The 17,536-nt window shown below is 52.7% G+C and overlaps 3 protein-coding genes across 3 annotated transcripts; all 3 read right to left on the bottom strand.

Moving 5' to 3' along the window:
* Positions 1-2,278: 2,278 nt before the first annotated feature.
* LOC143694009 (inositol 1,4,5-trisphosphate receptor-interacting protein-like 1) lies at positions 2,279-3,943 on the bottom strand. Its single transcript, XM_077177965.1, has one exon. The coding sequence runs from the start codon at positions 3,875-3,877 to the stop codon at positions 2,279-2,281; it is 1,599 nt and encodes a 532-aa protein (XP_077034080.1). The 5' UTR covers positions 3,878-3,943.
* Positions 3,944-7,523: 3,580 nt separating this feature from the next.
* On the bottom strand, positions 7,524-9,188 carry LOC143694008 (inositol 1,4,5-trisphosphate receptor-interacting protein-like 1). The gene has a single exon (XM_077177964.1). It carries the CDS (start codon positions 9,120-9,122, stop codon positions 7,524-7,526), a length of 1,599 nt encoding a protein of 532 aa, XP_077034079.1. The 5' UTR covers positions 9,123-9,188.
* A 3,580-nt stretch (positions 9,189-12,768) lies between these two features.
* Positions 12,769-14,433, bottom strand: LOC129119932 (inositol 1,4,5-trisphosphate receptor-interacting protein-like 1). The gene has a single exon (XM_054632175.2). The coding sequence runs from the start codon at positions 14,365-14,367 to the stop codon at positions 12,769-12,771; it is 1,599 nt and encodes a 532-aa protein (XP_054488150.1). The 5' UTR covers positions 14,368-14,433.
* Positions 14,434-17,536: the final 3,103 nt, after the last annotated feature.

Raw genomic sequence — 17,536 nt, 5'->3', positions numbered from 1 at the left:
CTGGACCGCTGGGGACACCAGCAGCTACTGCCCGTTTGGCTGCGTGGCAACTGGTTCAACCGATATGGACTGACCAGGCAGACATTCAGATCTGCAAAGGAAGACAGCACTCACTAAAAGTTGGTTGCTGTGCATGAACCATGGTGTGCGTGTATGGTGCCATTCCTGCCTCTGCAATCAAAGTGACAGAGGGGTTCCACACAGTAGGCAACTCGGGAAGTCTTGTACCTTCCGAGTACCTCAGGCAGTGGGGGAAGGAAGAGGGTGATGCACCTGGGAATAAGGATAAAAATGGAGGCCGCGCCCTTGTCCTGAGTCTCAACAAATCGAGACACCCCAAGGGGAAATATCCCTTGGCCTCTCCCTTTATTCCAGTAAAATGACAGGTCTCCTCTGTGTCCTCCCTGGACTATCCTCTGGCATCGTGAAGTTTTTTCCCCACAGGGAGACACCCTACTCCTTCGGCGCCCATTCTCCAGCTCTTCTCTGCTTTCTAACACATCTAGAAGCCCGTCTCCTTGCCGCTGCACGGATCTCCCACGGCTCTCTGCCAGCCGCACGCCGGAGCTCCCAGCTCCAGCTGGCAGGGCCTCAGCGCCCGCCCTGTGCCCTCCCCCCCCCCCCCGATGGCCAGAACAGGCCCTGCTTGCTGCCCTCATGGTGACACTCCTGGCCCCAGTGCTCTCCAAGGCCTTCTCTGGGGGCAACTTCCTGCCGCCTTTCACTCCCTGCACCAGGCCCAGCAGAGAGCTGAGAGGGGCTGTGGACAAGGGCCTGCAGGGACAGCACCAGGCCCAGTGCCTTCCCACCGACAGCGGGCAGGCTTGGGCTGGAGATGCACAAGAAATTCTTGCCTCTCAGGCTGCTCAGGCCCCGGCCCACGCTGCCCACGCTGCAGCTGTGGCTGCCCCATCCCTGGCAGTGTTCCAGGCCAGGCTGGGCGGGGCTTGAAACAACCGGGCCTAGGGGAAGCTGTCCCTGCCCTTGGCAGCAGGGCTGCAACAAGACCATTTTTAAGGACCCTTCCAAGGCAGGCCCTTCTGGCATTCTGTGATCACAGGGGCCGGGGGCAGCTGGACTTCATTTCGGATTAGAACGGATTCGGCACTGCAAGTTTGGCTAATTTCAAGGAGACTCTTCACAAGCCCAGATTCACAACTTGTCACTTTTACCTGTAACTGTAGGTCTAGTTGGGGTCAATAAAGTCTTGCATGATCCAGGCTCTGGAATATTGTAGTTTATTGAATCAAGAGCAAAGCAGTTTCCAGGTTGCTGCTCACAAAAGCACTAACTATAGAGCATAACTGTGTGTCCCCAAAAGACAGAGACACGATCTATGGCTTTACTACTACATAAAATAATTTCTTATTTGCAATATAGAAGATAAAAGTGTTATGCATAAATATATCTACTTATGACAATCTTTCCAGATAGAAATGCCCCGAGAGCATTAATATGTATCACAACTTAGAGTGACACTAAATATTGGCTATATTGCCTTCTTTAAAGAAAATTACATGGTTGACTCTTTAGAATACTTTCTTATCATGTTATAACCGTTACGTAATTCATACCATTGATAATATTTTAAATATTCTAGAGGCTTTTATTATATTTAACTATTATATATGCTAATTGAAAAGCTTTCTAGCATATAATATGTACACACGGGGTGTATATATATACACAAATTAACAACCTAGATCTTTACATATTCAAAAAAGATCACGTCAGCTCCAACACAGTTGCTACAATGCTGACCTGAAGGATTCCCATGCAGAAGCAAGGAAAAACACCGTCCATTGACTGATCCCAAACCTTGCCCAGGGATTGTGGAGTCTATCTCCCCAGAAAGAGTCAAGAGCCTTGACCGGAACGCAATCCTTTGTAGTGTAGAGCGGGAAGACCTGCCTGGAGCACCCCTGAACCAAATGATACCACCAGTGGTCCTTTCAAACATTCCCTCATCTGGGATTCTGAGATCGGCGTCCCTGCACAAGGTGAAGCTCTCAGAGGGAGAAGGGACTCAAAGAAGGAGGTGGGCGAATAATAGCATTTCCTCATGCGTGTTCCTTGATCTTTGTAGCCAAACTGGATGCAGTGCTGGGGAGGCTCTTGAGACCACACTGCGGTTGCTGCTGGCATAGTGCTCCTACGCAGCATTTTCCCTTCCCTCTCTGTAGCCCACATTCTCCCTTCTTTGCCCGTCTAGTGAGAGCTGGTTCTCTGCCACCAGGTGTGAGCCTCACAAGCACAGCTCTCTGCAGAAGAACCTCTTTCACTGTTCATTTTTAAGGATCCGTTTCAACCAATGGTGCAGATCCACGTACTGGCTCATTGCCTGGGAGTGGGCAACCGGATCCATCACCAGGTGATGGAAGAGATTGCATGACCTGGCCATTAGGACCTCTGGGGGCAAGTGGATCCCCTCAGGAAGCCTCTGGTTGCCCACAATGAAGTGATTGAGGCGTCTCATTTCCACACACGCGCGCAGGCTCTCGCTGATATCCATCAGCCGCCTCACAAAATGTCTCCTGCGCCACTGTGACACGGGCAAGATGCTCAGGAGGTGCATGACAATGGTCTTGATGGTATAGGTGGAGAAGCCTAAGCCCAGCTGAAGACGAGTGAAGAATTGCAGGCATTTCAGGTGCAAGCTGTCAGGGGGAGCCCGCCTGGCGATGTACCTGAAGAACTTCATCTCGGCCACAGCGTAGCTCTCCGGCCAGATTATGCTGGAGGTGTGGGCTTGCCTAGGCTGGCTGCTTACAAAGACGTCTGAGTTGCCTTGCCGCACCCCAAACAGCATCTCGATCCGGTAGCTTTCTCTGCCATTGGTCACCTTGAACTGGCAGGAGCGTCTGGGGGGCAGCAGCACTAAATGCCAGTGGTGTGACTCAAGCAAAGCCGGCCAGATTGCTCTCACCAGCTGGTAGAACCAGCGGGCAGTTTTGCCCACGTCCAGGTAGGAGCCCGTGCACAGGGTATGAAGGAGGCTGGGATCCTGATGCCTCCTCAGCTCCTCCTCAGGGTGGTGCAGGAAGCACAGCATGTTCTCACCCTGCCGCTCGCTCGTGCAGGTGCACTCCTGCTGCACGCGGATGTGGAAGTTCCTCAAGCGCCTCTGCCCTGCAGTGCCCAGCTCTAGGTGGAAGCTGTGCCCTCGGGGAGGTGTCATGGGTATGAGCACCTGGTACACAACATCCTGCTCACGAGGACTCCAACCTTCAAAGGCACTGCCCACCCCAATGGCTCCTTGCAGTACCGGATAGAAACTGTTGGACAAGACCCGTCGAAAATAAATTGCAAAATGCTCCATCAGCCTTCTTGTCCACATGCATCCTTCCTGCAGGTCCCGCACAGGCCACTGTATGCGCTCCATTATGATTCTTCCAAAGTTATCGGCACCATCACGGTATTCTTCCACTTGACTTCCAACATCATTGACGTTTGCTGCATTGGCAGCCTCATTGCCAACTTCATTTGCAGCATCACGCTCTTCATTCGCAGCAGCATTGTCGACATCCTCTGCACGGCCATCATCACTGTCATCTTCCTCCTCCTCCATGTCACTGTCTCCCTCATCTTCATTTCCAACGTCTTCTTCATATGCATCCACATTTTCAACTTCCTCTTCATTTACACCATCGTGTCCTTCTCCTTGCTCCTCTCTCCTCAGGCTCCCTTTCCTCCACATATACCACTGTGCCAAGAGAAGGAGCAGGAGCCCAGCAAGAGCCCAGAGCTGCCAGTGCTGCCAGGCAGAGCAGAGCAGGTCTCCCCAGGCCAAGGCACCCTGCTTCACCAGGACCAGCTGCTCCACCTCCCGCTCCAGACGAATCTTCTCCTTTTCCTGGAGCTTGGCACGCACCTCCATTCGCAGACGTGTCACCTCGTCCAAGCCGTCACCCACGGGCTGTGGGTACTGGACTACACTTTGCAAGAGCAAGAGCCACAATACCCAGGTATCCATGGACTGCAGGAGGATGGCGAGAAGGCCTTGAGATGGGCTGAGAGGGAGGCAGCTGGCAGCAGGGACGGGGGAGGCAGCTGGGACGGGAATCCCAGGGATTTGGGAGCAGGAAGGACAGGACCCCAGAGAGCTGGCAAGCAGCCAGGCCCGTTCCGCTGCCCAAGCAGCAGCAGCAGCAGCAGCAGCAGCAGCAGCAGCAGCAGCACGGTGCCCTGCCCAAGGCTGTGCCATGAGGGGCTGTTCCTGGATGCAGGGGGAAAAGCCAGCCCCGGGTGCAGCGTTTCTGCCCCGGCCCTTGTCCCCAGCCCAGCCTCCCCACCACGTGTGCACTCACCGCTTGCCCAAGCAATACAGGGCCAGCGTTACCTGCTGGGGCCTTGTATAGCTGCCCCCATTTATGACATGGCCCCACGATGTCATGGATGTCACAGTACAGCACAGCCAGCCCAGCCGCACGCTTTGTCCCCACCCCAGCTCACAATGTTGGAGGGGCCCTGGGGTACTGGTTAAGGCAGCCGTTGAGTGAATCTTCTTCAAAGGACCTCTCTTGGCCCTTCTCTTGTCTTTCTGATCAGCTGCCCTCCACTGGCAATCTCATAGATATCCATGTTGGAAGGCACCCTTGAGGATCATGGAGTCTAAGCCTCGACTCCATGCTGAGCTTCAGTTAAATCTCTGACTCTATAAAAGCTGTGCTTTGGTTTCAGCCTTGCTGCTTTTCTTAAGGATGAGCATGACAGCATCCTCCTGCTTCCCCCCCACAACCACTTGTGTACCAGGCCTCTGGGAGAGCGCTCCTTTTCCTGCTCCCAAAAGGGTGTGCCAGTACAATTGTTCTGCATTAGAAAGATGTCTTTTGGGTGACCACTTCCAGATAGATTGGTCTGGCTTTCCGTGCATAAACAGGCACAGCTTCACAGACTGCAGTGATGAACCGCCATCTAAGAGTCACAGGCTGCTATTGTAGGTCTTCCCCCTGATTCCTACCCAAAACTGCTCAACCCCATCAGCACCATCATTAAGCTCTAGACAGGTGGAACCCTGCCTTACATAGAGGGTGACCCCAGCACCTCTCCTTTCATGCCTCTGCCTTCTACAGGCTTACAAATATATAAACCAGAGGGAGCATAAAACAGAGGGGTATTGTGGTGGCCAACAGCTCAACTGAAGGCCTCACAGTTTCATTTCATCCTTATTTTGTAACTGAAGCATAAGTAATGCTTATGTTTTTTTTAATTAGAAAACTTAACCAGTGTGGACCATTGGGGAGCGGGCCTGGACCGCTGGGGACACCAGCAGCTACTGCCCGTTTGGCTGCGTGGCAACTGGTTCAACCGATATGGACTGACCAGGCAGACATTCAGATCTGCAAAGGAAGACAGCACTCACTAAAAGTTGGTTGCTGTGCATGAACCATGGTGTGCGTGTATGGTGCCATTCCTGCCTCTGCAATCAAAGTGACAGAGGGGTTCCACACAGTAGGCAACTCGGGAAGTCTTGTACCTTCCGAGTACCTCAGGCAGTGGGGGAAGGAAGAGGGTGATGCACCTGGGAATAAGGATAAAAATGGAGGCCGCGCCCTTGTCCTGAGTCTCAACAAATCGAGACACCCCAAGGGGAAATATCCCTTGGCCTCTCCCTTTATTCCAGTAAAATGACAGGTCTCCTCTGTGTCCTCCCTGGACTATCCTCTGGCATCGTGAAGTTTTTTCCCCACAGGGAGACACCCTACTCCTTCGGCGCCCATTCTCCAGCTCTTCTCTGCTTTCTAACACATCTAGAAGCCCGTCTCCTTGCCGCTGCACGGATCTCCCACAGCTCTCTGCCAGCCGCACGCCGGAGCTCCCAGCTCCAGCTGGCAGGGCCTCAGCGCCCGCCCTGTGCCCTCCCCCCCCCCGATGGCCAGAACAGGCCCTGCTTGCTGCCCTCATGGTGACACTCCTGGCCCCAGTGCTCTCCAAGGCCTTCTCTGGGGGCAACTTCCTGCCGCCTTTCACTCCCTGCACCAGGCCCAGCAGAGAGCTGAGAGGGGCTGTGGACAAGGGCCTGCAGGGACAGCACCAGGCCCAGTGCCTTCCCACCGACAGCGGGCAGGCTTGGGCTGGAGATGCACAAGAAATTCTTGCCTCTCAGGCTGCTCAGGCCCCGGCCCACGCTGCCCACGCTGCAGCTGTGGCTGCCCCATCCCTGGCAGTGTTCCAGGCCAGGCTGGGCGGGGCTTGAAACAACCGGGCCTAGGGGAAGCTGTCCCTGCCCTTGGCAGCAGGGCTGCAACAAGACCATTTTTAAGGACCCTTCCAAGGCAGGCCCTTCTGGCATTCTGTGATCACAGGGGCCGGGGGCAGCTGGACTTCATTTCGGATTAGAACGGATTCGGCACTGCAAGTTTGGCTAATTTCAAGGAGACTCTTCACAAGCCCAGATTCACAACTTGTCACTTTTACCTGTAACTGTAGGTCTAGTTGGGGTCAATAAAGTCTTGCATGATCCAGGCTCTGGAATATTGTAGTTTATTGAATCAAGAGCAAAGCAGTTTCCAGGTTGCTGCTCACAAAAGCACTAACTATAGAGCATAACTGTGTGTCCCCAAAAGACAGAGACACGATCTATGGCTTTACTACTACATAAAATAATTTCTTATTTGCAATATAGAAGATAAAAGTGTTATGCATAAATATATCTACTTATGACAATCTTTCCAGATAGAAATGCCCCGAGAGCATTAATATGTATCACAACTTAGAGTGACACTAAATATTGGCTATATTGCCTTCTTTAAAGAAAATTACATGGTTGACTCTTTAGAATACTTTCTTATCATGTTATAACCGTTACGTAATTCATACCATTGATAATATTTTAAATATTCTAGAGGCTTTTATTATATTTAACTATTATATATGCTAATTGAAAAGCTTTCTAGCATATAATATGTACACACGGGGTGTATATATATACACAAATTAACAACCTAGATCTTTACATATTCAAAAAAGATCACGTCAGCTCCAACACAGTTGCTACAATGCTGACCTGAAGGATTCCCATGCAGAAGCAAGGAAAAACACCGTCCATTGACTGATCCCAAACCTTGCCCAGGGATTGTGGAGTCTATCTCCCCAGAAAGAGTCAAGAGCCTTGACCGGAACGCAATCCTTTGTAGTGTAGAGCGGGAAGACCTGCCTGGAGCACCCCTGAACCAAATGATACCACCAGTGGTCCTTTCAAACATTCCCTCATCTGGGATTCTGAGATCGGCGTCCCTGCACAAGGTGAAGCTCTCAGAGGGAGAAGGGACTCAAAGAAGGAGGTGGGCGAATAATAGCATTTCCTCATGCGTGTTCCTTGATCTTTGTAGCCAAACTGGATGCAGTGCTGGGGAGGCTCTTGAGACCACACTGCGGTTGCTGCTGGCATAGTGCTCCTACGCAGCATTTTCCCTTCCCTCTCTGTAGCCCACATTCTCCCTTCTTTGCCCGTCTAGTGAGAGCTGGTTCTCTGCCACCAGGTGTGAGCCTCACAAGCACAGCTCTCTGCAGAAGAACCTCTTTCACTGTTCATTTTTAAGGATCCGTTTCAACCAATGGTGCAGATCCACGTACTGGCTCATTGCCTGGGAGTGGGCAACCGGATCCATCACCAGGTGATGGAAGAGATTGCATGACCTGGCCATTAGGACCTCTGGGGGCAAGTGGATCCCCTCAGGAAGCCTCTGGTTGCCCACAATGAAGTGATTGAGGCGTCTCATTTCCACACACGCGCGCAGGCTCTCGCTGATATCCATCAGCCGCCTCACAAAATGTCTCCTGCGCCACTGTGACACGGGCAAGATGCTCAGGAGGTGCATGACAATGGTCTTGATGGTATAGGTGGAGAAGCCTAAGCCCAGCTGAAGACGAGTGAAGAATTGCAGGCATTTCAGGTGCAAGCTGTCAGGGGGAGCCCGCCTGGCGATGTACCTGAAGAACTTCATCTCGGCCACAGCGTAGCTCTCCGGCCAGATTATGCTGGAGGTGTGGGCTTGCCTAGGCTGGCTGCTTACAAAGACGTCTGAGTTGCCTTGCCGCACCCCAAACAGCATCTCGATCCGGTAGCTTTCTCTGCCATTGGTCACCTTGAACTGGCAGGAGCGTCTGGGGGGCAGCAGCACTAAATGCCAATGGTGTGACTCAAGCAAAGCCGGCCAGATTGCTCTCACCAGCTGGTAGAACCAGCGGGCAGTTTTGCCCACGTCCAGGTAGGAGCCCGTGCACAGGGTATGAAGGAGGCTGGGATCCTGATGCCTCCTCAGCTCCTCCTCAGGGTGGTGCAGGAAGCACAGCATGTTCTCACCCTGCCGCTCGCTCGTGCAGGTGCACTCCTGCTGCACGCGGATGTGGAAGTTCCTCAAGCGCCTCTGCCCTGCAGTGCCCAGCTCTAGGTGGAAGCTGTGCCCTCGGGGAGGTGTCATGGGTATGAGCACCTGGTACACAACATCCTGCTCACGAGGACTCCAACCTTCAAAGGCACTGCCCACCCCAATGGCTCCTTGCAGTACCGGATAGAAACTGTTGGACAAGACCCGTCGAAAATAAATTGCAAAATGCTCCATCAGCCTTCTTGTCCACATGCATCCTTCCTGCAGGTCCCGCACAGGCCACTGTATGCGCTCCATTATGATTCTTCCAAAGTTATCGGCACCATCACGGTATTCTTCCACTTGACTTCCAACATCATTGACGTTTGCTGCATTGGCAGCCTCATTGCCAACTTCATTTGCAGCATCACGCTCTTCATTCGCAGCAGCATTGTCGACATCCTCTGCACGGCCATCATCACTGTCATCTTCCTCCTCCTCCATGTCACTGTCTCCCTCATCTTCATTTCCAACGTCTTCTTCATATGCATCCACATTTTCAACTTCCTCTTCATTTACACCATCGTGTCCTTCTCCTTGCTCCTCTCTCCTCAGGCTCCCTTTCCTCCACATATACCACTGTGCCAAGAGAAGGAGCAGGAGCCCAGCAAGAGCCCAGAGCTGCCAGTGCTGCCAGGCAGAGCAGAGCAGGTCTCCCCAGGCCAAGGCACCCTGCTTCACCAGGACCAGCTGCTCCACCTCCCGCTCCAGACGAATCTTCTCCTTTTCCTGGAGCTTGGCACGCACCTCCATTCGCAGACGTGTCACCTCGTCCAAGCCGTCACCCACGGGCTGTGGGTACTGGACTACACTTTGCAAGAGCAAGAGCCACAATACCCAGGTATCCATGGACTGCAGGAGGATGGCGAGAAGGCCTTGAGATGGGCTGAGAGGGAGGCAGCTGGCAGCAGGGACGGGGGAGGCAGCTGGGACGGGAATCCCAGGGATTTGGGAGCAGGAAGGACAGGACCCCAGAGAGCTGGCAAGCAGCCAGGCCCGTTCCGCTGCCCAAGCAGCAGCAGCAGCAGCAGCAGCAGCAGCAGCAGCAGCAGCACGGTGCCCTGCCCAAGGCTGTGCCATGAGGGGCTGTTCCTGGATGCAGGGGGAAAAGCCAGCCCCGGGTGCAGCGTTTCTGCCCCGGCCCTTGTCCCCAGCCCAGCCTCCCCACCACGTGTGCACTCACCGCTTGCCCAAGCAATACAGGGCCAGCGTTACCTGCTGGGGCCTTGTATAGCTGCCCCCATTTGTGACATGGCCCCACGATGTCATGGATGTCACAGTACAGCACAGCCAGCCCAGCCGCACGCTTTGTCCCCACCCCAGCTCACAATGTTGGAGGGGCCCTGGGGTACTGGTTAAGGCAGCCTTTGAGTGAATCTTCTTCAAAGGACCTCTCTTGGCCCTTCTCTTGTCTTTCTGATCAGCTGCCCTCCACTGGCAATCTCATAGATATCCATGTTGGAAGGCACCCTTGAGGATCATGGAGTCTAAGCCTCGACTCCATGCTGAGCTTCAGTTAAATCTCTGACTCTATAAAAGCTGTGCTTTGGTTTCAGCCTTGCTGCTTTTCTTAAGGATGAGCATGACAGCATCCTCCTGCTTCCCCCCCACAACCACTTGTGTACCAGGCCTCTGGGAGAGCGCTCCTTTTCCTGCTCCCAAAAGGGTGTGCCAGTACAATTGTTCTGCATTAGAAAGATGTCTTTTGGGTGACCACTTCCAGATAGATTGGTCTGGCTTTCCGTGCATAAACAGGCACAGCTTCACAGACTGCAGTGATGAACCGCCATCTAAGAGTCACAGGCTGCTATTGTAGGTCTTCCCCCTGATTCCTACCCAAAACTGCTCAACCCCATCAGCACCATCATTAAGCTCTAGACAGGTGGAACCCTGCCTTACATAGAGGGTGACCCCAGCACCTCTCCTTTCATGCCTCTGCCTTCTACAGGCTTACAAATATATAAACCAGAGGGAGCATAAAACAGAGGGGTATTGTGGTGGCCAACAGCTCAACTGAAGGCCTCACAGTTTCATTTCATCCTTATTTTGTAACTGAAGCATAAGTAATGCTTATGTTTTTTTTAATTAGAAAACTTAACCAGTGTGGACCATTGGGGAGCGGGCCTGGACCGCTGGGGACACCAGCAGCTACTGCCCGTTTGGCTGCGTGGCAACTGGTTCAACCGATATGGACTGACCAGGCAGACATTCAGATCTGCAAAGGAAGACAGCACTCACTAAAAGTTGGTTGCTGTGCATGAACCATGGTGTGCGTGTATGGTGCCATTCCTGCCTCTGCAATCAAAGTGACAGAGGGGTTCCACACAGTAGGCAACTCGGGAAGTCTTGTACCTTCCGAGTACCTCAGGCAGTGGGGGAAGGAAGAGGGTGATGCACCTGGGAATAAGGATAAAAATGGAGGCCGCGCCCTTGTCCTGAGTCTCAACAAATCGAGACACCCCAAGGGGAAATATCCCTTGGCCTCTCCCTTTATTCCAGTAAAATGACAGGTCTCCTCTGTGTCCTCCCTGGACTATCCTCTGGCATCGTGAAGTTTTTTCCCCACAGGGAGACACCCTACTCCTTCGGCGCCCATTCTCCAGCTCTTCTCTGCTTTCTAACACATCTAGAAGCCCGTCTCCTTGCCGCTGCACGGATCTCCCACGGCTCTCTGCCAGCCGCACGCCGGAGCTCCCAGCTCCAGCTGGCAGGGCCTCAGCGCCCGCCCTGTGCCCTCCCCCCCCCCGACGGCCAGAACAGGCCCTGCTTGCTGCCCTCATGGTGACACTCCTGGCCCCAGTGCTCTCCAAGGCCTTCTCTGGGGGCAACTTCCTGCCGCCTTTCACTCCCTGCACCAGGCCCAGCAGAGAGCTGAGAGGGGCTGTGGACAAGGGCCTGCAGGGACAGCACCAGGCCCAGTGCCTTCCCACCGACAGCGGGCAGGCTTGGGCTGGAGATGCACAAGAAATTCTTGCCTCTCAGGCTGCTCAGGCCCCGGCCCACGCTGCCCACGCTGCAGCTGTGGCTGCCCCATCCCTGGCAGTGTTCCAGGCCAGGCTGGGCGGGGCTTGAAACAACCGGGCCTAGGGGAAGCTGTCCCTGCCCTTGGCAGCAGGGCTGCAACAAGACCATTTTTAAGGACCCTTCCAAGGCAGGCCCTTCTGGCATTCTGTGATCACAGGGGCCGGGGGCAGCTGGACTTCATTTCGGATTAGAACGGATTCGGCACTGCAAGTTTGGCTAATTTCAAGGAGACTCTTCACAAGCCCAGATTCACAACTTGTCACTTTTACCTGTAACTGTAGGTCTAGTTGGGGTCAATAAAGTCTTGCATGATCCAGGCTCTGGAATATTGTAGTTTATTGAATCAAGAGCAAAGCAGTTTCCAGGTTGCTGCTCACAAAAGCACTAACTATAGAGCATAACTGTGTGTCCCCAAAAGACAGAGACACGATCTATGGCTTTACTACTACATAAAATAATTTCTTATTTGCAATATAGAAGATAAAAGTGTTATGCATAAATATATCTACTTATGACAATCTTTCCAGATAGAAATGCCCCGAGAGCATTAATATGTATCACAACTTAGAGTGACACTAAATATTGGCTATATTGCCTTCTTTAAAGAAAATTACATGGTTGACTCTTTAGAATACTTTCTTATCATGTTATAACCGTTACGTAATTCATACCATTGATAATATTTTAAATATTCTAGAGGCTTTTATTATATTTAACTATTATATATGCTAATTGAAAAGCTTTCTAGCATATAATATGTACACACGGGGTGTATATATATACACAAATTAACAACCTAGATCTTTACATATTCAAAAAAGATCACGTCAGCTCCAACACAGTTGCTACAATGCTGACCTGAAGGATTCCCATGCAGAAGCAAGGAAAAACACCGTCCATTGACTGATCCCAAACCTTGCCCAGGGATTGTGGAGTCTATCTCCCCAGAAAGAGTCAAGAGCCTTGACCGGAACGCAATCCTTTGTAGTGTAGAGCGGGAAGACCTGCCTGGAGCACCCCTGAACCAAATGATACCACCAGTGGTCCTTTCAAACATTCCCTCATCTGGGATTCTGAGATCGGCGTCCCTGCACAAGGTGAAGCTCTCAGAGGGAGAAGGGACTCAAAGAAGGAGGTGGGCGAATAATAGCATTTCCTCATGCGTGTTCCTTGATCTTTGTAGCCAAACTGGATGCAGTGCTGGGGAGGCTCTTGAGACCACACTGCGGTTGCTGCTGGCATAGTGCTCCTACGCAGCATTTTCCCTTCCCTCTCTGTAGCCCACATTCTCCCTTCTTTGCCCGTCTAGTGAGAGCTGGTTCTCTGCCACCAGGTGTGAGCCTCACAAGCACAGCTCTCTGCAGAAGAACCTCTTTCACTGTTCATTTTTAAGGATCCGTTTCAACCAATGGTGCAGATCCACGTACTGGCTCATTGCCTGGGAGTGGGCAACCGGATCCATCACCAGGTGATGGAAGAGATTGCATGACCTGGCCATTAGGACCTCTGGGGGCAAGTGGATCCCCTCAGGAAGCCTCTGGTTGCCCACAATGAAGTGATTGAGGCGTCTCATTTCCACACACGCGCGCAGGCTCTCGCTGATATCCATCAGCCGCCTCACAAAATGTCTCCTGCGCCACTGTGACACGGGCAAGATGCTCAGGAGGTGCATGACAATGGTCTTGATGGTATAGGTGGAGAAGCCTAAGCCCAGCTGAAGACGAGTGAAGAATTGCAGGCATTTCAGGTGCAAGCTGTCAGGGGGAGCCCGCCTGGCGATGTACCTGAAGAACTTCATCTCGGCCACAGCGTAGCTCTCCGGCCAGATTATGCTGGAGGTGTGGGCTTGCCTAGGCTGGCTGCTTACAAAGACGTCTGAGTTGCCTTGCCGCACCCCAAACAGCATCTCGATCCGGTAGCTTTCTCTGCCATTGGTCACCTTGAACTGGCAGGAGCGTCTGGGGGGCAGCAGCACTAAATGCCAGTGGTGTGACTCAAGCAAAGCCGGCCAGATTGCTCTCACCAGCTGGTAGAACCAGCGGGCAGTTTTGCCCACGTCCAGGTAGGAGCCCGTGCACAGGGTATGAAGGAGGCTGGGATCCTGATGCCTCCTCAGCTCCTCCTCAGGGTGGTGCAGGAAGCACAGCATGTTCTCACCCTGCCGCTCGCTCGTGCAGGTGCACTCCTGCTGCACGCGGATGTGGAAGTTCCTCAAGCGCCTCTGCCCTGCAGTGCCCAGCTCTAGGTGGAAGCTGTGCCCTCGGGGAGGTGTCATGGGTATGAGCACCTGGTACACAACATCCTGCTCACGAGGACTCCAACCTTCAAAGGCACTGCCCACCCCAATGGCTCCTTGCAGTACCGGATAGAAACTGTTGGACAAGACCCGTCGAAAATAAATTGCAAAATGCTCCATCAGCCTTCTTGTCCACATGCATCCTTCCTGCAGGTCCCGCACAGGCCACTGTATGCGCTCCATTATGATTCTTCCAAAGTTATCGGCACCATCACGGTATTCTTCCACTTGACTTCCAACATCATTGACGTTTGCTGCATTGGCAGCCTCATTGCCAACTTCATTTGCAGCATCACGCTCTTCATTCGCAGCAGCATTGTCGACATCCTCTGCACGGCCATCATCACTGTCATCTTCCTCCTCCTCCATGTCACTGTCTCCCTCATCTTCATTTCCAACGTCTTCTTCATATGCATCCACATTTTCAACTTCCTCTTCATTTACACCATCGTGTCCTTCTCCTTGCTCCTCTCTCCTCAGGCTCCCTTTCCTCCACATATACCACTGTGCCAAGAGAAGGAGCAGGAGCCCAGCAAGAGCCCAGAGCTGCCAGTGCTGCCAGGCAGAGCAGAGCAGGTCTCCCCAGGCCAAGGCACCCTGCTTCACCAGGACCAGCTGCTCCACCTCCCGCTCCAGACGAATCTTCTCCTCTTCCTGGAGCTTGGCACGCACCTCCATTCGCAGACGTGTCACCTCGTCCAAGCCGTCACCCACGGGCTGTGGGTACTGGACTACACTTTGCAAGAGCAAGAGCCACAATACCCAGGTATCCATGGACTGCAGGAGGATGGCGAGAAGGCCTTGAGATGGGCTGAGAGGGAGGCAGCTGGCAGCAGGGACGGGGGAGGCAGCTGGGACGGGAATCCCAGGGATTTGGGAGCAGGAAGGACAGGACCCCAGAGAGCTGGCAAGCAGCCAGGCCCGTTCCGCTGCCCAAGCAGCAGCAGCAGCAGCAGCAGCAGCAGCAGCAGCAGCAGCACGGTGCCCTGCCCAAGGCTGTGCCATGAGGGGCTGTTCCTGGATGCAGGGGGAAAAGCCAGCCCCGGGTGCAGCGTTTCTGCCCCGGCCCTTGTCCCCAGCCCAGCCTCCCCACCACGTGTGCACTCACCGCTTGCCCAAGCAATACAGGGCCAGCGTTACCTGCTGGGGCCTTGTATAGCTGCCCCCATTTATGACATGGCCCCACGATGTCATGGATGTCACAGTACAGCACAGCCAGCCCAGCCGCACGCTTTGTCCCCACCCCAGCTCACAATGTTGGAGGGGCCCTGGGGTACTGGTTAAGGCAGCCGTTGAGTGAATCTTCTTCAAAGGACCTCTCTTGGCCCTTCTCTTGTCTTTCTGATCAGCTGCCCTCCACTGGCAATCTCATAGATATCCATGTTGGAAGGCACCCTTGAGGATCATGGAGTCTAAGCCTCGACTCCATGCTGAGCTTCAGTTAAATCTCTGACTCTATAAAAGCTGTGCTTTGGTTTCAGCCTTGCTGCTTTTCTTAAGGATGAGCATGACAGCATCCTCCTGCTTCCCCCCCACAACCACTTGTGTACCAGGCCTCTGGGAGAGCGCTCCTTTTCCTGCTCCCAAAAGGGTGTGCCAGTACAATTGTTCTGCATTAGAAAGATGTCTTTTGGGTGACCACTTCCAGATAGATTGGTCTGGCTTTCCGTGCATAAACAGGCACAGCTTCACAGACTGCAGTGATGAACCGCCATCTAAGAGTCACAGGCTGCTATTGTAGGTCTTCCCCCTGATTCCTACCCAAAACTGCTCAACCCCATCAGCACCATCATTAAGCTCTAGACAGGTGGAACCCTGCCTTACATAGAGGGTGACCCCAGCACCTCTCCTTTCATGCCTCTGCCTTCTACAGGCTTACAAATATATAAACCAGAGGGAGCATAAAACAGAGGGGTATTGTGGTGGCCAACAGCTCAACTGAAGGCCTCACAGTTTCATTTCATCCTTATTTTGTAACTGAAGCATAAGTAATGCTTATGTTTTTTTTAATTAGAAAACTTAACCAGTGTGGACCATTGGGGAGCGGGCCTGGACCGCTGGGGACACCAGCAGCTACTGCCCGTTTGGCTGCGTGGCAACTGGTTCAACCGATATGGACTGACCAGGCAGACATTCAGATCTGCAAAGGAAGACAGCACTCACTAAAAGTTGGTTGCTGTGCATGAACCATGGTGTGCGTGTATGGTGCCATTCCTGCCTCTGCAATCAAAGTGACAGAGGGGTTCCACACAGTAGGCAACTCGGGAAGTCTTGTACCTTCCGAGTACCTCAGGCAGTGGGGGAAGGAAGAGGGTGATGCACCTGGGAATAAGGATAAAAATGGAGGCCGCGCCCTTGTCCTGAGTCTCAACAAATCGAGACACCCCAAGGGGAAATATCCCTTGGCCTCTCCCTTTATTCCAGTAAAATGACAGGTCTCCTCTGTGTCCTCCCTGGACTATCCTCTGGCATCGTGAAGTTTTTTCCCCACAGGGAGACACCCTACTCCTTCGGCGCCCATTCTCCAGCTCTTCTCTGCTTTCTAACACATCTAGAAGCCCGTCTCCTTGCCGCTGCACGGATCTCCCACAGCTCTCTGCCAGCCGCACGCCGGAGCTCCCAGCTCCAGCTGGCAGGGCCTCAGCGCCCGCCCTGTGCCCTCCCCCCCCCCGATGGCCAGAACAGGCCCTGCTTGCTGCCCTCATGGTGACACTCCTGGCCCCAGTGCTCTCCAAGGCCTTCTCTGGGGGCAACTTCCTGCCGCCTTTCACTCCCTGCACCAGGCCCAGCAGAGAGCTGAGAGGGGCTGGGGACAAGGGCCTGCAGGGACAGCACCAGGCCCAGTGCCTTCCCACCGACAGCGGGCAGGCTTGGGCTGGAGATGCACAAGAAATTCTTGCCTCTCAGGCTGCTCAGGCCCCGGCCCACGCTGCCCACGCTGCAGCTGTGGCTGCCCCATCCCTGGCAGTGTTCCAGGCCAGGCTGGGCGGGGCTTGAAACAACCGGGCCTAGGGGAAGCTGTCCCTGCCCTTGGCAGCAGGGCTGCAACAAGACCATTTTTAAGGACCCTTCCAAGGCAGGCCCTTCTGGCATTCTGTGATCACAGGGGCCGGGGGCAGCTGGACTTCATTTCGGATTAGAACGGATTCGGCACTGCAAGTTTGGCTAATTTCAAGGAGACTCTTCACAAGCCCAGATTCACAACTTGTCACTTTTACCTGTAACTGTAGGTCTAGTTGGGGTCAATAAAGTCTTGCATGATCCAGGCTCTGGAATATTGTAGTTTATTGAATCAAGAGCAAAGCAGTTTCCAGGTTGCTGCTCACAAAAGCACTAACTATAGAGCATAACTGTGTGTCCCCAAAAGACAGAGACACGATCTATGGCTTTACTACTACATAAAATAATTTCTTATTTGCAATATAGAAGATAAAAGTGTTATGCATAAATATATCTACTTATGACAATCTTTCCAGATAGAAATGCCCCGAGAGCATTAATATGTATCACAACTTAGAGTGACACTAAATATTGGCTATATTGCCTTCTTTAAAGAAAATTACATGGTTGACTCTTTAGAATACTTTCTTATCATGTTATAACCGTTACGTAATTCATACCATTGATAATATTTTAAATATTCTAGAGGCTTTTATTATATTTAACTATTATATATGCTAATTGAAAAGCTTTCTAGCATATAATATGTACACACGGGGTGTATATATATACACAAATTAACAACCTAGATCTTTACATATTCAAAAAAGATCACGTCAGCTCCAACACAGTTGCTACAATGCTGACCTGAAGGATTCCCATGCAGAAGCAAGGAAAAACACCGTCC

Source organism: Agelaius phoeniceus, chromosome 5 (genome assembly GCF_051311805.1).
Source record: "Agelaius phoeniceus isolate bAgePho1 chromosome 5, bAgePho1.hap1, whole genome shotgun sequence".
Lineage (NCBI taxonomy): Eukaryota > Metazoa > Chordata > Aves > Passeriformes > Icteridae > Agelaius > Agelaius phoeniceus.
The sequence above is the reverse complement of the archived record's forward strand: the minus strand, read 5'-3'. Positions and strand labels throughout refer to the sequence as shown.

Bases quoted from the DNA above. Each gene is read 5' to 3' on its own strand.
- LOC143694009 (XM_077177965.1), bottom strand. From the start codon at position 3,877: ATGGAGGTGCGTGCCAAGCTCCAGGAAAAGGAGAAGATTCGTCTGGAG.
- LOC143694008 (XM_077177964.1), bottom strand. From the start codon at position 9,122: ATGGAGGTGCGTGCCAAGCTCCAGGAAAAGGAGAAGATTCGTCTGGAG.
- LOC129119932 (XM_054632175.2), bottom strand. From the start codon at position 14,367: ATGGAGGTGCGTGCCAAGCTCCAGGAAGAGGAGAAGATTCGTCTGGAG.